Genomic DNA, 20,032 nt, shown 5'->3' with positions numbered 1-20,032 from the left:
TGGTTGTGGCTGTGGCTGGTGGCTGTGGCTGGTGGCTGTGGATGGTGCCTGTGGCTGGTGGCTGTGGCTGGTGGCTGGATTGGCCCATATATCATGGTGACCTGTGATCTCTGCCTTGTACAGGGAAGCAGAAGGTGATGGTTCTCATCGATGATGTGAAGGACAGCAGTGAACATGAGAAGTCCCGCCTCCTGTGCACTCACCACCGGGCCGCACAATGGTTCAGCACTTTACTCCTTGTCTCTGACCTGGACAAGAAGAAGAAGATTCAGAAAGAGATAAAGAGACAACTACAGAGGCAGCTGCGGGGATCAGGTGAGGTTTTGGGACCATCTATATCAGTGATGGTGAGTGACAGAGTGCCCAAACTACAACCAAAACCCAATTCTGTATCGCAAAGTGTCAACATGGCCATCTAGGCAGTAAGACAATGCGCCCTTTCTACATGTCCTCAGTCTCAGGAAGGTTGTTTGGGTCCTGGTGGACTCTGTGCTGGATGGATGGTTCTGGTGCTCACAGAGGGCGGAATGCACATTAGTTACACTAAAAACACATAATAAAAGACATAAAATGAGCAAATAGGGAACAAAACATGTTCAAGTCTGTAATGGAGTCTTCCTCAGTTGCTGTCCCTCAGATAACACTGAGAATAAATACCTGCACCTGGATGTAATGCTCCCTGTTCCTGGATGTAATGCCCCCTGTGTCTGGATGTAATGCACCCTGTGCCTGGATGTGATGCCTCCTGTGCCTGGATGTAATGCTCCCTGTGCCTGGATGTAATGTTCCCTGTGCCTTGATGTAATGCCCCCTGTGCCTGGATGTAATGCTCCCTGTGCCTGGATGTAATGCCCCCTGTGCCTGGATGTAATGCCCCCTGTGCCTGGATGTAATGCCCCCTGTGCCTGGATGTAATGCCCCCTGTGCCTGGATGTAATTCTCCCTGTGCCTGGATGTAAAGCTCACTGTTCCTGGATGTAATGCTTCCTGTGCCTGGATTTAATGCACCCTGTGCCTGGATGTAATGCTCCCTGTGCCTGGATGTAATGCTCCCTGTGCCTGGATGTAATGCACCCTGTGCCTGGATGTAATGCCCCCTGTGCCTGGATGTAATGCCCCCTGTGCCTGGATGTAATGCCCCCTGTACCTGGATGTAATGCCCCCTGTGCCTGGATGTAATGCACCCTGTGCCTGGATGTAATGCCCCCTATGCCTGGATGTAATGCCCCCTGTGCCTGGATGTAATGCCCCGTGTGCCTGGATGTAACGCCCCCTGTGCCTGGATATAACGCCCCCTGTGCCTGGATGTAATACCTCCTGTACCTGGATGTAATGATCCCTGTACCTGGATGTAATTCTCCCTGTGCCTGGATGTAAAGCTCACTGTTCCTGGATGTAATGCCCCCTGTGCCTGGATTTAATGCACCCTGTGCCTGGATGTAGTGCTCCCTGCGCTTGGTTGTACTGCTCCCTGTGCCTGGATGTAATGCTCCCTGTGCCTGGATGTAATGCCTCCTGTACCTGGATGTAATGCCCCCTGTACCTGGATGTAATGCACCCTGTGCCTGGATGTAATTCTCCCTGTGCCTGGATGTAATGCTCCCTGTGCCTGGATGTAATGCACCCTGTGCCTGCAGTAATGCTCCCTGTGCCTGGATGTAATGCTCCCTGTGCCTGGATGTAATGCTTCCTGTGCCTGGATGTAATGCCCCCTGTGCCTGGATGTAATGCCCCCTGTACCTGGATGTAATGCACCCTGTGCCTGGATGTATTGCCCCCTGAGCCTGGATGTAATGCCCCCTGTGCCTGGATGTAATGCCCCCTGTGCCTGGATGTAATGCCCCCTGGGTCTGGATGTAATGCCCCCTGTGTCTGGATGTAATGCCCCCTGTGTCTGGATGTAATGCCCCCTGTGCCTGGATGTAATGCTCCCTGGGTCTGGATGTAATACCTCCTGTACCTGGATGTAATTCCCCCCTGTGCCTGGATGTAATGCACCCTGTGCCTGGATGTAATGCTCCCTGCGCCTGGATGTAATGCCTCCTGCACATGGATGTAATGCTCCCTGTAAATGGATGTAATGCTCCCTGTGCCTGGATGTAATGCCCCATGTGTCTGGATGTAATGCCCCATGTGTCTGGATGTAATGCCCCCTGTGTCTGGATGTTATGCCCCCTGTGTCTGGATGTAATAACTCCTGTGTCTGGATGTTATGCCCCCTGTGTCTGGATGTAATGCCCCCTGTGTCTGGATGTTATGCCCCCTGTGTCTGGATGTAATGACCCCTGTGTCTGGATGTTATGCCCCCTGTGTCTTGATGTAATGCCTCCTGTGTCTGGATGTTATGCCAACTGTGTCTGGATGTAATCCCCCCCTTTGTCTGGATGTAATGCCCCCTGTGTCTGGATGTTATGCCAACTGTGTCTGGATGTAATCCCCCCCTTTGTCTGGATGTAATCCCCCCCTTTGTCTGGATGTAATGTCCCCTGTGTCTGGATGTTATGCCAACTGTGTCTGGATGTAACCCCCCCTTTGTCTGGATGTAATGCCCCCTGTGTCTGGATGTAATGCCTCCTGTGTCTGGATGTAATCCCCCCCTGTGACTGGATGTAATGCCTCCTGTGTCTGGATGTTATGCCAACTGTGTCTGGATGTAATCCCCCCCTTTGTCTGGATGTAATGCTCCCTGTGCCTGGATGTAATGCCAACTGTGTCTGGATGTAACCCCCCCCTTTGTCTGGATGTAATGCCCCCTGTGTCTGGATGTAATGCCTCCTGTGTCTGGATGTAATTCTCCCTGTGCCTGGATGTAATGCCCCCTATGCCTGGATGTAATGCACCCTGTGTCTGGATGTAATGCACCCTGTGCCTGGATGTAATGCTCCCTGTGCCTGGATTTAATGACCCTGTGTCTGGATGTAATGCCTCCTGTACCTGGATGTAATGCTCCCTGTGCCTGGATGTAATGCTCCCTGTGCCTGAATATAATCCCCCCTGGGTCTGGATGTAATCCCCCGTGTGTCTGGATGTAATCCTTCCTTTTTTTGGATGTAATCCCCCCTTTGTCTGGGTGTAATGCCCCACGTGTCTGGATGTAATGCCCCCTGGGTCTGGATGTTATGCCCCCTGTGTCTGGATGTTATGCCCCCTGTGTCTGGATGTTATGCCCCCTGTGTCTGGATGTAATACCACCTGTGACTGGATGTAATGCCTCCTGTGTCTGGATGTAATCCTTCATTTTTCTGGATGTATCCCCCCTTTGTCTGGATGTAAAGCCCAATGTGTCTGGATGTAATGCCCCCTGTGTCTGGATGTAATACCCCCTGTGACTGGATGTAATGCCAACTGTGTCTGGATGTAATCCCCCCCTTTGTCTGGATGTAATCCCCCCCTTTGTCTGGATGTAATGTCCCCTGTGTCTGGATGTTATGCCAACTGTGTCTGGATGTAACCCCCCCCTTTGTCTGGATGTAATGCCCCCTGTGTCTGGATGTAATGCCTCCTGTGTCTGGATGTAATCCCCCCCTGTGACTGGATGTAATGCCTCCTGTGTCTGGATGTTATGCCAACTGTGTCTGGATGTAATCCCCCCCTTTGTCTGGATGTAATGCTCCCTGTGCCTGGATGTAATGCCAACTGTGTCTGGATGTAACCCCCCCCTTTGTCTGGATGTAATGCCCCCTGTGTCTGGATGTAATGCCTCCTGTGTCTGGATGTAATTCTCCCTGTGCCTGGATGTAATGCCCCCTATGCCTGGATGTAATGCACCCTGTGTCTGGATGTAATGCACCCTGTGCCTGGATGTAATGCTCCCTGTGCCTGGATTTAATGACCCTGTGTCTGGATGTAATGCCTCCTGTACCTGGATGTAATGCTCCCTGTGCCTGGATGTAATGCTCCCTGTGCCTGAATATAATCCCCCCTGGGTCTGGATGTAATCCCCCGTGTGTCTGGATGTAATCCTTCCTTTTTTTGGATGTAATCCCCCCTTTGTCTGGGTGTAATGCCCCACGTGTCTGGATGTAATGCCCCCTGGGTCTGGATGTTATGCCCCCTGTGTCTGGATGTTATGCCCCCTATGTCTGGATGTTATGCCCCCTGTGTCTGGATGTAATACCCCCTGTGACTGGATGTAATGCCTCCTGTGTCTGGATGTAATCCTTCATTTTTCTGGATGTATCCCCCCTTTGTCTGGATGTAAAGCCCAATGTGTCTGGATGTAATGCCCCCTGGGTCTGGATGTAATGCCCCCTGGGTCTGGATGTTATGCCCCCTGTGTCTGGATGTTATGCCCCCTGTGTCTGGATGTTATGCCCCCTGTGTCTGGATGTAATGACCCCTGTGTCTGGATATTATGCCCCCTGTACCTGGATGTAATGCCTCCTGTGCCTGGATGTATTACTCACTGTGCCTGGATGTATTGCACCCTGTTCATGGATGTAATGCCCCCTTTGCCTGGACGTAATGCCCCATGTGTCTAGATGTAATGGTCCCTGAGCCTGGATGTAATGCCCCCTGTGCCTGGATGTAATGCCCCCTGTGTCTAGATGTAATGCCCCCTGTGTCTAGATGTAATGCCCCCTGAGCCTGGATGTAATGCCCCCTGTGCCTGGATGTAATGCCCCCTGTGTCTAGATGTAATGCCCCCTGAGCCTGGATGTAATGCCCCCTGTGCCTGGATGTAATGCCCCCTGGGTCTGGATGTAATGCCCCCTGTGTCTGGATGTAATGCCCCCTGTGCCTGGATGTAATGCCCCCTGGGTCTGGATGTAATACCTCCTGTACCTGGATGTAATTCCCCCCTGTGCCTGGATGTAATGCACCCTGTGCCTGGATGTAATGCTCCCTGCGCCTGGATGTAATGCCTCCTGTACATGGATGTAATGCTCCCTGTAAATGGATGTAATGCTCCCTGTGCCTGGATGTAATTCTCCCTGTGCCTGGATGTAATGCACCCTGTGTCTGGATGTAATGCACCCTGTGCCTGGATGTTTTACCCCCCCCCCATGTCTGGATGTAATCCCCCCTTTGTCTGGATGTAATGCCCCATGTGTCTGGATGTAATGCCCCCTGTGTCTGGATGTTATGCCCCCTGTGTCTGGATGTTATGCCCCCTGTGTCTGGATGTAATGACTCCTGTGTCTGGATGTAATGACCCCTGTGTCTGGATGTTATGCCCCCTGTGTCTGGATGTAATGCCTCCTGTGTCTGGATGTTATGCCAACTGTGTCTGGATGTAATCCCCCCCTTTGTCTGGATGTAATGCCCCCTGTGTCTGGATGTTATGCCAACTGTGTCTGGATGTAATCCCCCCTTTGTCTGGATGTAATCCCCCCCTTTGTCTGGATGTAATGTCCCCTGTGTCTGGATGTAATGTCCCCTGTGTCTGGATGTAATGACCCCTGTGTCTGGATGTTATGCCCCCTGTGTCTTGATGTAATGCCTCCTGTGTCTGGATGTTATGCCAACTGTGTCTGGATGTAATCCCCCCCTTTGTCTGGATGTAATGCCCCCTGTGTCTGGATGTTATGCCAACTGTGTCTGGATGTAATCCCCCCCTTTGTCTGGATGTAATCCCCCCCTTTGTCTGGATGTAATGTCCCTGTGTCTGGATGTTATGCCAACTGTGTCTGGATGTAACCCCCCCCTTTGTCTGGATGTAATGCCCCCTGTGTCTGGATGTAATGCCTCCTGTGTCTGGATGTAATCCCCCCCTGTGACTGGATGTAATGCCTCCTGTGTCTGGATGTTATGCCAACTGTGTCTGGATGTAATCCCCCCCTTTGTCTGGATGTAATGCTCCCTGTGCCTGGATGTAATGCCAACTGTGTCTGGATGTAACCCCCCCCTTTGTCTGGATGTAATGCCCCCTGTGTCTGGATGTAATCCCTCCTGTGTCTGGATGTAATTCTCCCTGTGCCTGGATGTAATGCCCCCTATGCCTGGATGTAATGCACCCTGTGTCTGGATGTAATGCACCCTGTGCCTGGATGTAATGCTCCCTGTGCCTGGATTTAATGACCCTGTGTCTGGATGTAATGCCTCCTGTACCTGGATGTAATGCTCCCTGTGCCTGGATGTAATGCTCCCTGTGCCTGAATATAATCCCCCCTGGGTCTGGATGTAATCCCCCCTGTGTCTGGATGTAATCCTTCCTTTTTCTGGATGTAATCCCCCCTTTGTCTGGGTGTAATGCCCCACGTGTCTGGATGTAATGCCCCCTGGGTCTGGATGTTATGCCCCCTGTGTCTGGATGTTATGCCCCCTGTGTCTGGATGTTATGCCCCCTGTGTCTGGATGTAATACCCCCTGTGACTGGATGTAATGCCTCCTGTGTCTGGATGTAATCCTTCATTTTTCTGGATGTATCCCCCCTTTGTCTGGATGTAATGCCCAATGTGTCTGGATGTAATGCCCCCTGGGTCTGGATGTAATGCCCCCTGGGTCTGGATGTTATGCCCCCTGTGTCTGGATGTTATGCCCCCTGTGTCTGGATGTTATGCCCCCTGTGTCTGGATGTAATGACCCCTGTGTCTGGATATTATGCCCCCTGTACCTGGATGTAATGCCTCCTGTGCCTGGATGTATTACTCACTGTGCCTGGATGTATTGCACCCTGTGCATGGATGTAATGCCCCCTTTGCCTGGACGTAATGCCCCATGTGTCTAGATGTAATGGTCCCTGAGCCTGGATGTAATGCCCCCTGTGCCTGGATGTAATGCCCCCTGTGTCTAGATGTAATGCCCCCTGTGTCTAGATGTAATGCCCCCTGAGCCTGGATGTAATGCCCCCTGTGCCTGGATGTAATGCCCCCTGTGTCTAGATGTAATGCCCCCTGAGCCTGGATGTAATGCCCCCTGTGCCTGGATGTAATGCCCCCTGGGTCTGGATGTAATGCCCCCTGTGTCTGGATGTAATGCCCCCTGTGCCTGGATGTAATGCCCCCTGGGTCTGGATGTAATACCTCCTGTACCTGGATGTAATTCCCCCCTGTGCCTGGATGTAATGCACCCTGTGCCTGGATGTAATGCTCCCTGCGCCTGGATGTAATGCCTCCTGTACATGGATGTAATGCTCCCTGTAAATGGATGTAATGCTCCCTGTGCCTGGATGTAATTCTCCCTGTGCCTGGATGTAATGCACCCTGTGTCTGGATGTAATGCACCCTGTGCCTGGATGTTTTACCCCCCCATGTCTGGATGTAATCCCCCCTTTGTCTGGATGTAATGCCCCATGTGTCTGGATGTAATGCCCCCTGTGTCTGGATGTTATGCCCCCTGTGTCTGGATGTAATGACTCCTGTGTCTGGATGTAATGACCCCTGTGTCTGGATGTTATGCCCCCTGTGTCTGGATGTAATGCCTCCTGTGTCTGGATGTTATGCCAACTGTGTCTGGATGTAATCCCCCCCTTTGTCTGGATGTAATGCCCCCTGTGTCTGGATGTTATGCCAACTGTGTCTGGATGTAATCCCCCCTTTGTCTGGATGTAATCCCCCCCTTTGTCTGGATGTAATGTCCCCTGTGTCTGGATGTAATGTCCCCTGTGTCTGGATGTAACCCCCCCCCCTTTGTCTGGATGTAATGCCTCCTGTGTCTGGATGTTATGCCTACTGTGTCTGGATGTAATCCCCCCCTGTGACTGGATGTAATGCCTCCTGTGTCTGGATGTTATGCCAACTGTGTCTGGATGTAATCCCCCCCTTTGTCTGGATGTAATGCTCCCTGTGCCTGGATGTAATGCCCTCTGTGTCTGGATGTAATGCCCCCTGTGCCTGGATGTAATGCACCCTGCGCCTGGATGTAATGCCTCCTGTACATGGATGTAATGCTCCCTGTACATGGATGTAATGCTCCCTGTGCCTGGATGTAATGCACCCTGTGTCTGGATGTAATGCTCCCTGTGTCTGGATGTAATTCTCCCTGTGCCTGGATTTAATGACCCCTGTGCCTGGATGTAATGCCTCCTGTACCTGGATGTAATGCACCCTGTGGCTCGATGTAATGCTCCCTGTGCCTGAATATAATCCCCCCTGGGTCTGGATGTAATCCCCCCTGTGTCTGGATGTAATCCTTCTTTTTTCTGGATGTAATCCCCCCTTTGTCTGGATGTAATGCCCCATGTGTCTGGATGTAATGCCCCCTGGGTCTGGATGTAATGCCCCCTGTGCCTGGATGTAATGCCCCCTGTGCCTGGATGTAATGCCCCCTGGGTCTGGATGTAATGCCCCCTGTGTCTGGATGTAATGCCCCCTGTGCCTGGATGTAATGCCCCCTGGGTCTGGATGTAATACCTCCTGTACCTGGATGTAATTCCCCCCTGTGCCTGGATGTAATGCCCCCTGAGCCTGGATGTAATGCCCCCTGTGCCTGGATGTAATGCCCCCTGTGTCTAGATGTAATGCCCCCTGAGCCTGGATGTAATGCCCCCTGTGCCTGGATGTAATGCCCCCTGGGTCTGGATGTAATGCCCCCTGTGTCTGGATGTAATGCCCCCTGTGCCTGGATGTAATGCCCCCTGGGTCTGGATGTAATACCTCCTGTACCTGGATGTAATTCCCCCCTGTGCCTGGATGTAATGCACCCTGTGCCTGGATGTAATGCTCCCTGCGCCTGGATGTAATGCCTCCTGTACATGGATGTAATGCTCCCTGTAAATGGATGTAATGCTCCCTGTGCCTGGATGTAATTCTCCCTGTGCCTGGATGTAATGCACCCTGTGTCTGGATGTAATGCACCCTGTGCCTGGATGTTTTACCCCCCCATGTCTGGATGTAATCCCCCCTTTGTCTGGATGTAATGCCCCATGTGTCTGGATGTAATGCCCCCTGTGTCTGGATGTTATGCCCCCTGTGTCTGGATGTAATGACTCCTGTGTCTGGATGTAATGACCCCTGTGTCTGGATGTTATGCCCCCTGTGTCTGGATGTAATGCCTCCTGTGTCTGGATGTTATGCCAACTGTGTCTGGATGTAATCCCCCCCTTTGTCTGGATGTAATGCCCCCTGTGTCTGGATGTTATGCCAACTGTGTCTGGATGTAATCCCCCCTTTGTCTGGATGTAATCCCCCCCTTTGTCTGGATGTAATGTCCCCTGTGTCTGGATGTAATGTCCCCTGTGTCTGGATGTAACCCCCCCCCCTTTGTCTGGATGTAATGCCTCCTGTGTCTGGATGTTATGCCTACTGTGTCTGGATGTAATCCCCCCCTGTGACTGGATGTAATGCCTCCTGTGTCTGGATGTTATGCCAACTGTGTCTGGATGTAATCCCCCCCTTTGTCTGGATGTAATGCTCCCTGTGCCTGGATGTAATGCCCTCTGTGTCTGGATGTAATGCCCCCTGTGCCTGGATGTAATGCACCCTGCGCCTGGATGTAATGCCTCCTGTACATGGATGTAATGCTCCCTGTACATGGATGTAATGCTCCCTGTGCCTGGATGTAATGCACCCTGTGTCTGGATGTAATGCTCCCTGTGTCTGGATGTAATTCTCCCTGTGCCTGGATTTAATGACCCCTGTGCCTGGATGTAATGCCTCCTGTACCTGGATGTAATGCACCCTGTGGCTCGATGTAATGCTCCCTGTGCCTGAATATAATCCCCCCTGGGTCTGGATGTAATCCCCCCTGTGTCTGGATGTAATCCTTCTTTTTTCTGGATGTAATCCCCCCTTTGTCTGGATGTAATGCCCCATGTGTCTGGATGTAATGCCCCCTGGGTCTGGATGTAATGCCCCCTGTGCCTGGATGTAATGCCCCCTGTGCCTGGATGTAATGCCCCCTGGGTCTGGATGTAATGCCCCCTGTGTCTGGATGTAATGCCCCCTGTGCCTGGATGTAATGCCCCCTGGGTCTGGATGTAATACCTCCTGTACCTGGATGTAATTCCCCCCTGTGCCTGGATGTAATGCACCCTGTGCCTGGATGTAATGCTCCCTGCGCCTGGATGTAATGCCTCCTGTACATGGATGTAATGCTCCCTGTAAATGGATGTAATGCTCCCTGTGCCTGGATGTAATTCTCCCTGTGCCTGGATGTAATGCACCCTGTGTCTGGCTGTAATGCACCCTGTGCCTGGATGTTTTACCCCCCCATGTCTGGATGTAATCCCCCCTTTGTCTGGATGTAATGCCCCATGTGTCTTGATGTAATGCCCCCTGTGTCTGGATGTTATGCCCCCTGTGTCTGGATGTTATGCCCCCTGTGTCTGGATGTAATGACTCCTGTGTCTGGATGTAATGACCCCTGTGTCTAAATGTTATGCCCCCTGTGTCTGGATGTAATGCCTCCTGTGTCTGGATGTTATGCCAACTGTGTCTGGATGTAATCCCCCCCTTTGTCTGGATGTAATGCCCCCTGTGTCTGGATGTTATGCCAACTGTGTCTGGATGTAATCCCCCCCTTTGTCTGGATGTAATCCCCCCCTTTGTCTGGATGTAATGTCCCCTGTGTCTGGATGTAATGTCCCCTGTGTCTGGATGTAACCCCCCCCCCCTTTGTCTGGATGTAATGCCTCCTGTGTCTGGATGTTATGCCTACTGTGTCTGGATGTAATCCCCCCCTGTGACTGGATGTAATGCCTCCTGTGTCTGGATGTTATGCCAACTGTGTCTGGATGTAACCCCCCCCTTTGTCTGGATGTAATGCTCCCTGTGCCTGGATGTAATGCCCTCTGTGTCTGGATGTAATGCCCCCTGTGCCTGGATGTAATGCACCCTGCGCCTGGATGTAATGCCTCCTGTACATGGATGTAATGCTCCCTGTGCCTGGATGTAATTCTCCCTGTGCCTGGATGTAATGCACCCTGTGTCTGGATGTAATGCTCCCTGTGTCTGGATGTAATTCTCCCTGTGCCTGGATTTAATGACCCCTGTGCCTGGATGTAATGCCTCCTGTACCTGGATGTAATGCACCCTGTGCCTGGATGTAATGCTCCCTGTGCCTGAATATAATCCCCCCTGGGTCTGGATGTAATCCCCCCTGTGTCTGGATGTAATGCTCTTGTGCCTGGATGTAATACCCCCTGTGACTGGATGTAATGCTCTTGTGCCTTGATGTAATACCCCCTGTGACTGGATGTAATGCCCCCTGAGACTGGATGTAATGCCCCCTGTGACTGAATGTAATGCTCTTGTGCCTGGATGTAATGCCCCCTGTAACTGGATGTAATGCCCCCTGTGCCTGGATGTATTGCACCCTGTGCCTGGATGTAATTCCCGCGGTGACTGGACGTAATGCTCTTGTGCCTGGATGTTATGCCCCCTGTGTCTGGATGTTATGCCCCCTGTGTCTGGATGTATTGCACCCTGTGCCTGGATGTAATACCCTAGTGACTGGATGTAATGCCCCCTGTGACTGGACGTAATGCTCTTGTGCCTGGATGTAATGCCTCCACCTTCTGATTCCACCTTCTGAGAATTTGGACCCCCCCATAATATGGGACTACTTTTAAAAACATTTCGAGAGCCACTTTAATTTCCCAGTCCTCCCGCCTGCACTTTTCCATTCACCTTTTTCCAGTTTCCAGCTTCTCTCCATGTACAGATTCATGTTCTTCATGTGTGCCTGACAGATTGTTACATCACAGATGACGTCAAATCCGTAGATTTGGTGAAATATGAGCCGAGAAACCAGAACACGTCGAGCAGACGCCGTCCATACGGTAAAGATCTTCATTGTTATCATAATTCTTCAATGATGAGGATACACAAGTACACAACCTCACCAAGTGTCCTGCTATCTCCTCAGGTGATGAAAGTGGATATTACACATCACAGGTGAGAGATTATAGAAGAGGTGACCACCAGATGTCACCACTAACGTGATGGTGGGCCCAATATAATGTGATGTAGATGTGCTGGCATAGGCTGCAGGTCAAGGCTGGTTAAGGTCTCGTGATCGCATGCTCCATGGTGGCTCCGTACAGCACCTGAGGTGGTCTGTGACCCCACCGGACACTGAGAGGTGACACAGGAACATTGACTAGGAATCCCCCTGGATCCAGAAGGGAGGATGTAAACTGCTACCAAGTCTTTTAACTTCTAGAAAGTGGTGGCTCCTATGTGAGGGCGTCCACCATTACCAGGTCAAGGTCCATGAGTGATCGGATATGTGGCTAAGGATAAATGTGACTCCCCCTGAGTTGCTCCTTCATCTTCTCCACTGAACAACTTCTATTTATTCTCTTTTTTATCAGTGGAGAAAAATGGAAGGTCACAAAGTAGGAATCTTCTCCAGGTCCAGTGAGAGGGAATACTCCTGGCTGGTGGATTCGCTCAGATCAGAGGATTTCCCCCATCTCGTCACCAGTGTCACCAGTTTCCTGATCACTAACAACCAGACATACCAGAACTTTCTGGATTACATCGGTGAATGCACATTCGGGATCATTTATCACACCAAGAACAGAGGAAGAGTCAACGTCACCAATGTGACTGATTCTCTGTACGACCAGGAACTGGAAACTCTCAATCATCTTCTGGGTAAGAAACTAATGAGGGGAGTCAATAGGAATGCAATTCCCAAAGAGAGAAACTGTATGGAACATGTGAGGCCACCGACAATGTGCCTGTAGATACCTATAAAGCCTACATGAAAGCCTTCCACTATATGTGGGTCATCACTCCAGACCTGTCATGGTTATACGGGGATCAGATTTTAGAAAATATTCAAACAAGTGCTACTTCTCCAAGGAAGATGTCTGATGGTCCTCTACTGGGGAACAGCTGAAGGCTCTTCTGACCATGGTGTCCTGACATCACACTTCTCAGGACGAAGCCACCTGACAGCAAGGAAATAATGCATCTGACAACCACTACAGTGGATCCTTGTGTCACTCAACGGGAACTGCAGTAGTTGTCAGATGTATTATTACAGACTTCGTGTTTATTAACCTCACTAGATACAATGGTCCATTAACATCTAAATATAACCTGGTTGTCTTAAAATTTGGCCCTCTGGGTCCTGTTAGGATTCTGGGTCCTGTAGGATTCTTTGGTCCTTTTGGACAATCCAACCTTTTTGCTTTAATAAATTGTCAGGTTATCAGAAAACAGCTCAGGCTTTAGAAGTTGTGTAGTAAAGGGAAGGAGGTAATGTGGTCCTCTGCGAAATAAAAGCGAACAATACATTAGGCTCATGATACCCCACGCCCTCCATTCTGCTCCACTGCTTATTGATTTCCTCCATTGATTCTCTCTATGTCTCTCTCTTGTCTATAACCTCCGCACCCCCATTGCCCCGGTTTGGGGCCATTTTACTATAATATATGTAAAAAACGCTCCTGTGTCAGAAGAAGGAGGTCTTGCTCCGAAACGTCACAGGTGACTCAGTTCAGTCGTTCGGTCCGTCCGTAAAAGCCAGCCAGCCAAAGTTGGAGCGTGGACTTGTTGCAATGGACTACGGCATGCTAGCCGAATTATGGTGATGTACCTATGCCTTATGTCTATATTTAAACTAAAGAAGTATTTCCTACTATATAAGTGTCTTCTGCCATTTTACTATAAACCCAACAGGTAAAACCCAAAGTATTGAATATTGAATAATAAGTTAAATTAAATCTTGTTCTCGAAGAGGGGAGGTCTCTTCATTTCCTATATTTGCTGCGTTGAGGTAAATAGACATGTTGCAGGAGAAGATCTTCATGCAGATGTTACAAATACTAGAAAATAAAAATAAAAGTGGTAGATTTTATTTCCATAGACTTCCATATAGTGGTTGTCACCTCAGTACACAGATCTCTGGGCCCATAACATCACCACAATCTTCTATCATCAGAGATAGATGCCCCTCAATCATGGGCCTTGAGGCTGCAGCGTATGCCGAGGTTAGAGACGGACTCACATAGAAGACAAAAGGATCCAGCCCTCCGAGGTAGTGGCAACAAATTCTGAAGTTCTTTAATTCATGATGAATAAGGAATTGCTGGCCAAGCCAAAAATATGGAGATCGATGCTGTGTACCTCGTGTGTTATCTGAGGTGTCATCATTTTTAATGGAATAAAGGAACGTCAGAAGTTGTTGCCACTATCTAGTGGTGCTGGATTCTTATTTCTTATAAATCTTTAATAATCTTCCAAACCAAATGTGCAGCTCTCAAAAACACAAGAACATGACCTCCGGCTGATGATCTCTCCTGTGTACAGGGAGGCAGAATGTCCTGGTGGTCATTGATGATCTGGAGGACAGCAGCGATCACCGGAAGATGGAGATCCTGCAGGACCAGCCCAGCATTCAGGAATGGGCCACCGACCTTCTACTGATGTCAAACACTGATAAGAGGGACAGGGGGAGGATGCGAGAGAAAACTAATGAACTCAAAGCTCTTCTCCAATGTCCAGGTAGGTCCTGTTATCAGACGGTATATACTTAGCTATTTGTTGTGTGAGGTCGGTTGGTAGTGCAGTGTGAGGTCTGCATAGGACATGCGTTTATGAAGTGTTTTTGTAAGTTTTCATCTGTCAATTGATTTGTTTGCTTCTTCATAATAGCTGAACCGATGATTTCTCCAAGACGATCCAAAGAATTCTCTGGTGGTGGACCTCCCCAGCATTTTGTGTGGCTTGTTGGTGCAGTTTAGCAGGCTTGGTCTTGGACCTTCACTGACAATCATTCTATTATTTCTTCACTTCTTCACACTGTTTCTTGACTACTTTGTAAAGCAGCTCCCTATATATCAAGCATGACCTTTAGGAAGCCTAATCACTTGATGTGGGATTAAAGTGAAACCAGTACATCTATTACACAAAGATCTGACTCCCCGCTGTAAACAGTGATAGCACTTCTAAGGCCGTCTCATTCCTGGAGAGATAGCATGTCTCAGGCCGTCTCATTCCTGGAGAGATAGCATGTCTCAGGCCGTCTCATTCCTGGAGAGATAGCATGTCTCAGGCCGTCTCGTTCCTGGAGAGATAGCATGTCTCAGGCCGTCTCGTTCCTGGAGAGATAGCATGTCTCAGGCCGTCTCATTCCTGGAGAGATAGCATGTCTCAGGCCGTCTCATTCCTGGAGAGATAGCATGTCTCAGGTCGTCTCATTCCTGGAGAGATAGCATGTCTCAGGCCGTCTCATTACTGGAGAGACAGCATGTCTCAGGCCGTCTCATTCCGGGAGAGATAGCATGTCTCAGGCCGTCTCATTCCTGGAGAGATAGCATGTCTCAGGCCGTCTAATTCCTGGAGAGATAGCATGTCTCAGGCCGTCTCATTCCTGGAGAGATAGCATGTCTCCGGCCGTCTCATTCCTGGAGAGATAGGAGTCTAAGGCCATCTCATTCCTATAGAGATAGCACGTCTCAGGCCTTCTCATTCCTGGAGAGATAGCACGTCTCAGGCCGTCTCATTCCTGGAGAGATAGCATGTCTCAGGCCGTCTCATTCCTGGAGAGATAGCATGTCTCAGGTCGTCTCATTCCTGGAGAGATAGCATGTCTCAGGCCGTCTCATTACTGGAGAGACAGCATGTCTCAGGCCGTCTCATTCCGGGAGAGATAGCATGTCTCAGGCCGTCTCATTCCTGGAGAGATAGCATGTCTCAGGCCGTCTAATTCCTGGAGAGATAGCATGTCTCAGGCCGTCTCATTCCTGGAGAGATAGCATGTCTCCGTCCGTCTCATTCCTGGTGAGATAGCATGTCTCAGGCCCCCTCATTCCTGGAGAGATAGCATGTCTCAGGCCGTCTCATTCCTGGAGAGATTGTACGTCTCAGGCCGTCTCATTACTGGAGAGATAGTATGTCTCAGGTCGTCTCATTCCTGGTGAGATAGCATGTCTCAGGCCGTCTCATTCCTGGAGAGATAGCATGTCTCAGGCCGTCTCATTCCTGGACCGTTAGCATGTCTCAGGCCGTCTCGTTCCTGGTGAGTCTCAGGCTGTGATGCATGTGGTGGCAGCAGGAAATAGAGCCCGGAGTGACCTGGTATGATACTAGCTAGGACACAGGTGTTATAAAAGCCTGGAGTTCTGATGTAGGCCTCATCCACACCAAGGTGAACAAGATGAAGCAAGCAGAAGGATGTGGCTGTTTGTGTAGAAGATATCCCATTCCCAATGTAGGTTTATAATTCCCCAGCAGATGTTATGTGGGAGGCCTGTGATGACAGAGGCAGCCAGGGACACACAGAGAGGAGCCGAGATCTTTAAACAAGTCACAGTTGCTTCTATTGATGGCCTTCACACAGTAGCAAAACAGCAGACTGGCGATATCTCCTCCGTCCTTGTCCTACCTAGCATAATCTCCTGGACCGCCTCTCCCCTGCCAGCTGTTCCCCCCTTCACATCAGCAGAAAGGGGAAAATAATTGCAAGCGGCAGCAATAAGCTATTATCTGCGATTATTCCAGGGCTTCTAGGCCGGTGTCCTGATAGATACCCCACATTGGGGCACATCCATAAAATTCTGTGGTAAATATTATATGTGATGCAATGTAGATGAAAAAGTTTGTGTCTTTATTATAAAATTTACATTTTTGATATTCGCCTTGTAGGAAGTCTGGAGGACTCGATCTGAAGGTCTGGAGATATTGACGACATGTGAAGATGAGGACCACAAGCTATTTCCAGATTAAGAAGACGAGTGACTTAAGATGATGGACCAGCAGTTTGTGTCCTTCTATGACCAGTCAGTGATGTAGGACGAGTATGTTTGTGCTGTTGAGACTTTTCATGATGAACATACTCGTCCTGTGCAGAGCAATCACCCGCAGCAGTTACGCAGAGCCTGGTCCCTGCTGTTTAACCCCTTAATTGATTAATGGTGATTGCAGACAAAGTAAAGGGGGTTCCCTCTGTTGTCCCCCTCCATCCCTACAACATGAATGTGGGGTGCTGGAGCGTCGCAATTGCACCTGGACATCTGATCAAGGCCCCCGGGTCTGTCGGCTACAGAAACCTATGAGGCCCAGACTGGAGGGCAGCATGTAAACCATCTCTAAGGGACTTTAATTGATTTCCCATAAAACAAATATCAGTAAAATGTAACTATAAAAGTAACTTCCAAAATATGACAGACACTTATTGCTGGGTGGAAATATATATATATATATATATTTTATATATTAACCCGTAATATCCAAAATCAGGCACTTGGGATAGAATGACACATCTTTGAGCTCTGGAAGCTGTAAGCCTGGACTCCCAGCTGGCAAGTCGGCCAACCGAGCAATCACCATCTCCCATACAAAAGGTAAAACAGGAACAGCTCGAGTGTCGCCTAAAAGAGGGAGTTATCCTTGAGTGATCAGTCATTTATATAACCTCAGGTCCTGTAGGAGGGGAGGACATTACGAGGTAACAGAGGAGGGGGAGAACACATCTTAAAGGCTCAGATCACCACCCCTATTATAGTGCAATAGAACCCAAACTTTTACCCCTCCTTTGCATCTAATAACATCAGCCCCCAGTCTAGGGGAACCTTCCTTATACAGTCAGGTGCACCCCAAATCCTGAAGCTGGCAGTAATAATGCACTGCAGTACAGACAGATTGTAGTATAACACCAATCATGTCCCCCCTAAAAAAGTTTTACAAAATATTATACATAATAAATATGAAAAAACAGTAAAAGTAATTTATTGGGGGTCATTTACTAAGGGCCCGATTCGCGTTTTCCCCACGTGTTACCCGAATATTTTCGATTTGCGCCGATTTCCCCTGAATTGCCCCGGGATTTTGGCGCACGCGATCGGATTGTGGCGCATCGGCGCTGGCATGCGCGCAACGGAAATCGGGGGACGTGTTCGAACGAAAACCGGACGGATTTGGCACGCGCCATACTCACATGCACCAGGAAGAGATCAATGAACTCCGACGCAACTCGGCGGACAGCGGCGCAGCAGCGACACCTGGTGGACATCGGGTGCAGGACCTTCATGAATCGCCGGAAGACCCGAATGCTCGTCGGAGAAGCCGCCGCTGGAACGCGAATGGACCGGGTAAGTAAATGTGCCCCATTGTCTCATCCGGCACAAAACAAGCCCCGATAATGTAGAGGATGAGAATAGTTATCGCTCCCAGAGACACAAAAACATAAGAAAACACGGAAATATTTGGCGCCTCCTGAATCGCTTTATTACAGAAACATTTTATCCTGTGTTTCATACTGTAATGTGAACTGTGTGAATGGATTAGATTCTTATCAGTATATATTATAACATAAGATCTTTGTATTTATTGCCGAAATTAGGCGCCAAACGTGACAAAACATTGGATCTCAATAGATCCCCCCATTGTATCTGGTCCTCAACGGGTTAAAACAAGCCTCTATGGGGCAGATTTACTTATCCGGTCCCGCGGTGCATTGTCCGACGAGGATTCGGGGTCTGCCGCGATTCATGAAGATCCTGCGCCCGATATCCTGCATGTGTCACTTCCCTGCTGAGGTCCCCGGAGTTCACCTTCCTCTTCCCGGTGCATGTGAGTGCGACACATTTGTAAATCTTAAATCCTGTGCGTTGTCCAAATCCGTAAGTTTGTCCGACGGCCGCCCCCCCCCCCCCCCTCCCCATTTCTGTTGTGTGCAAGTAGGCGCCGTTGTGCTAAAAGCCATGGGCAATTTGGCGCAAAACGGAAATCGCCAGGAAGCCTGACTAAAAAATGCGCTCCGCGGACCCTTACTAAATGAGCCCCTATAAGTCTGTCAGATGCCGGAAGGTGTAACCACTCCAGTGCTGGATCCATGAGCCTCAAATATCGGATGTCTGACTTTTTGGAAATGTTGGGTAACTTGTAGCTGATGTAGATTTCAGTCAGAAAACTGATAACATGATGATACATTTGGCCGCTGACCACGCCCCCTCCAACATATTATTAACCAAAAACCTGTGCTATTCCTATAATACGCCCCCTGCTGGACATAGGAGACAAGACCCGTATCCAGCACAGGGAATCCTGATCACTGCGACCAATAATCCAATCCAAGCTGGACGTCTGCCGCAGACAAATAGACATTTTATTGTTCAGATTCTCCAATTGTAATGAATAAATGTTAAACAATAAATCCAAGTTTCTTCTCCCGCTCTCTATGAAGGCGAAGGCTGACGAGGGTAAGGACAATCCTGGGGATGACACTCCCAAGATTCAGGGGGCATGGACATCATAGGCTCCTAAAAAAAAGGCTCCACACTGCGGTTCATCACATGACTGCGCCTCATCACATGACAGCACCTCATCACATGACTGTGCCTCATCACATGACAGCACCTCATCACATGACAGCACCTCATCACATGACAGTGCCTCATCACATGACTGCGCCTCATCACATGACTGCGCCTCAACGCATAACAGCGCCTCAACGCATAACAGCGTCTTAACACATGACTGCTCCTCATCGGAGGCTGCATCTGACACAAGGATTGCAAGAAAGGAGGGAGATGCTGCGGATGAATGGAAACAGTTCTGTACAGATGTAAAGATCCACGGGAAGATGTTAACGGGGAGGCCTGTGGTGGTATGAGACAAGAAAACATCAACTCTCAGTTCCATTATTCCAAGACATGGCAAAGGCAACAGGTCAAGGTTTTTTTTTAAATTTTATTCGACCCAAATCGAATCATGACGAATCACATTAAAACCAGGTATTTCCTGGCTGCAGAGAGCCTGTAGGGTGTTGTAGAATGTTGTGCCAGGCTCTAATATGCCTAGCGAGCGCGGATTGGTCTTCACACAATGCTGTGTTTTAGTATGACATGCACAATACAGCCGCCTCTCCTAGAATCGCTTCACTCTTCACTTCCATGTGCACTTACAGAGGCCAACTTCACCAAATAAGCGAAGCGGGAACATAGCCTGACAAGGTAACGTCTGTGCCAGCTCGAAAGGACCGAGCGGAGGGCCAAGATGATTCCATAGATTACGAAAGAACCGGTTCTGTTACACGTGGATACATGTAGACCCCCCCCCCAAAAGAGTGGAGAGGGTGTTGCCAGTAATTCTGCATTGACGTCACTGATCATTTTGCCCTTCATTTCGTTCATCAGTGTCCGCCTTCAATTGGTCAATAATCCATCAGTATTGCTAAAGCCAAAAACAAACAGGAG

The 20,032-nt window shown here is 49.6% G+C and overlaps 1 protein-coding gene across 1 annotated transcript in view; it reads left to right on the top strand.

Annotated features, from left to right (window-relative positions):
* Window positions 1-18,332, top strand: part of LOC140075793 (uncharacterized) — a 29,949-nt gene extending 11,617 nt beyond the window's left edge. The window contains exons 8-13 of the mRNA XM_072122109.1: window positions 124-315; window positions 11,573-11,662; window positions 11,749-11,777; window positions 12,197-12,482; window positions 14,145-14,339; window positions 16,482-18,332. Of these exons, the coding sequence (XP_071978210.1) occupies window positions 124-315; window positions 11,573-11,662; window positions 11,749-11,777; window positions 12,197-12,482; window positions 14,145-14,339; window positions 16,482-16,504 (815 nt within the window). The 3' untranslated portion in view covers window positions 16,505-18,332. The remainder of the gene's footprint in view (window positions 1-123; window positions 316-11,572; window positions 11,663-11,748; window positions 11,778-12,196; window positions 12,483-14,144; window positions 14,340-16,481) is intronic.
* The last annotated feature ends 1,700 nt before the right edge of the window (window positions 18,333-20,032 follow it).

The sequence above is a fragment of the Engystomops pustulosus genome, chromosome 8 (genome assembly GCF_040894005.1).
Source record: "Engystomops pustulosus chromosome 8, aEngPut4.maternal, whole genome shotgun sequence".
NCBI lineage: Eukaryota > Metazoa > Chordata > Amphibia > Anura > Leptodactylidae > Engystomops > Engystomops pustulosus.
The sequence above is the reverse complement of the archived record's forward strand: the minus strand, read 5'-3'. Positions and strand labels throughout refer to the sequence as shown.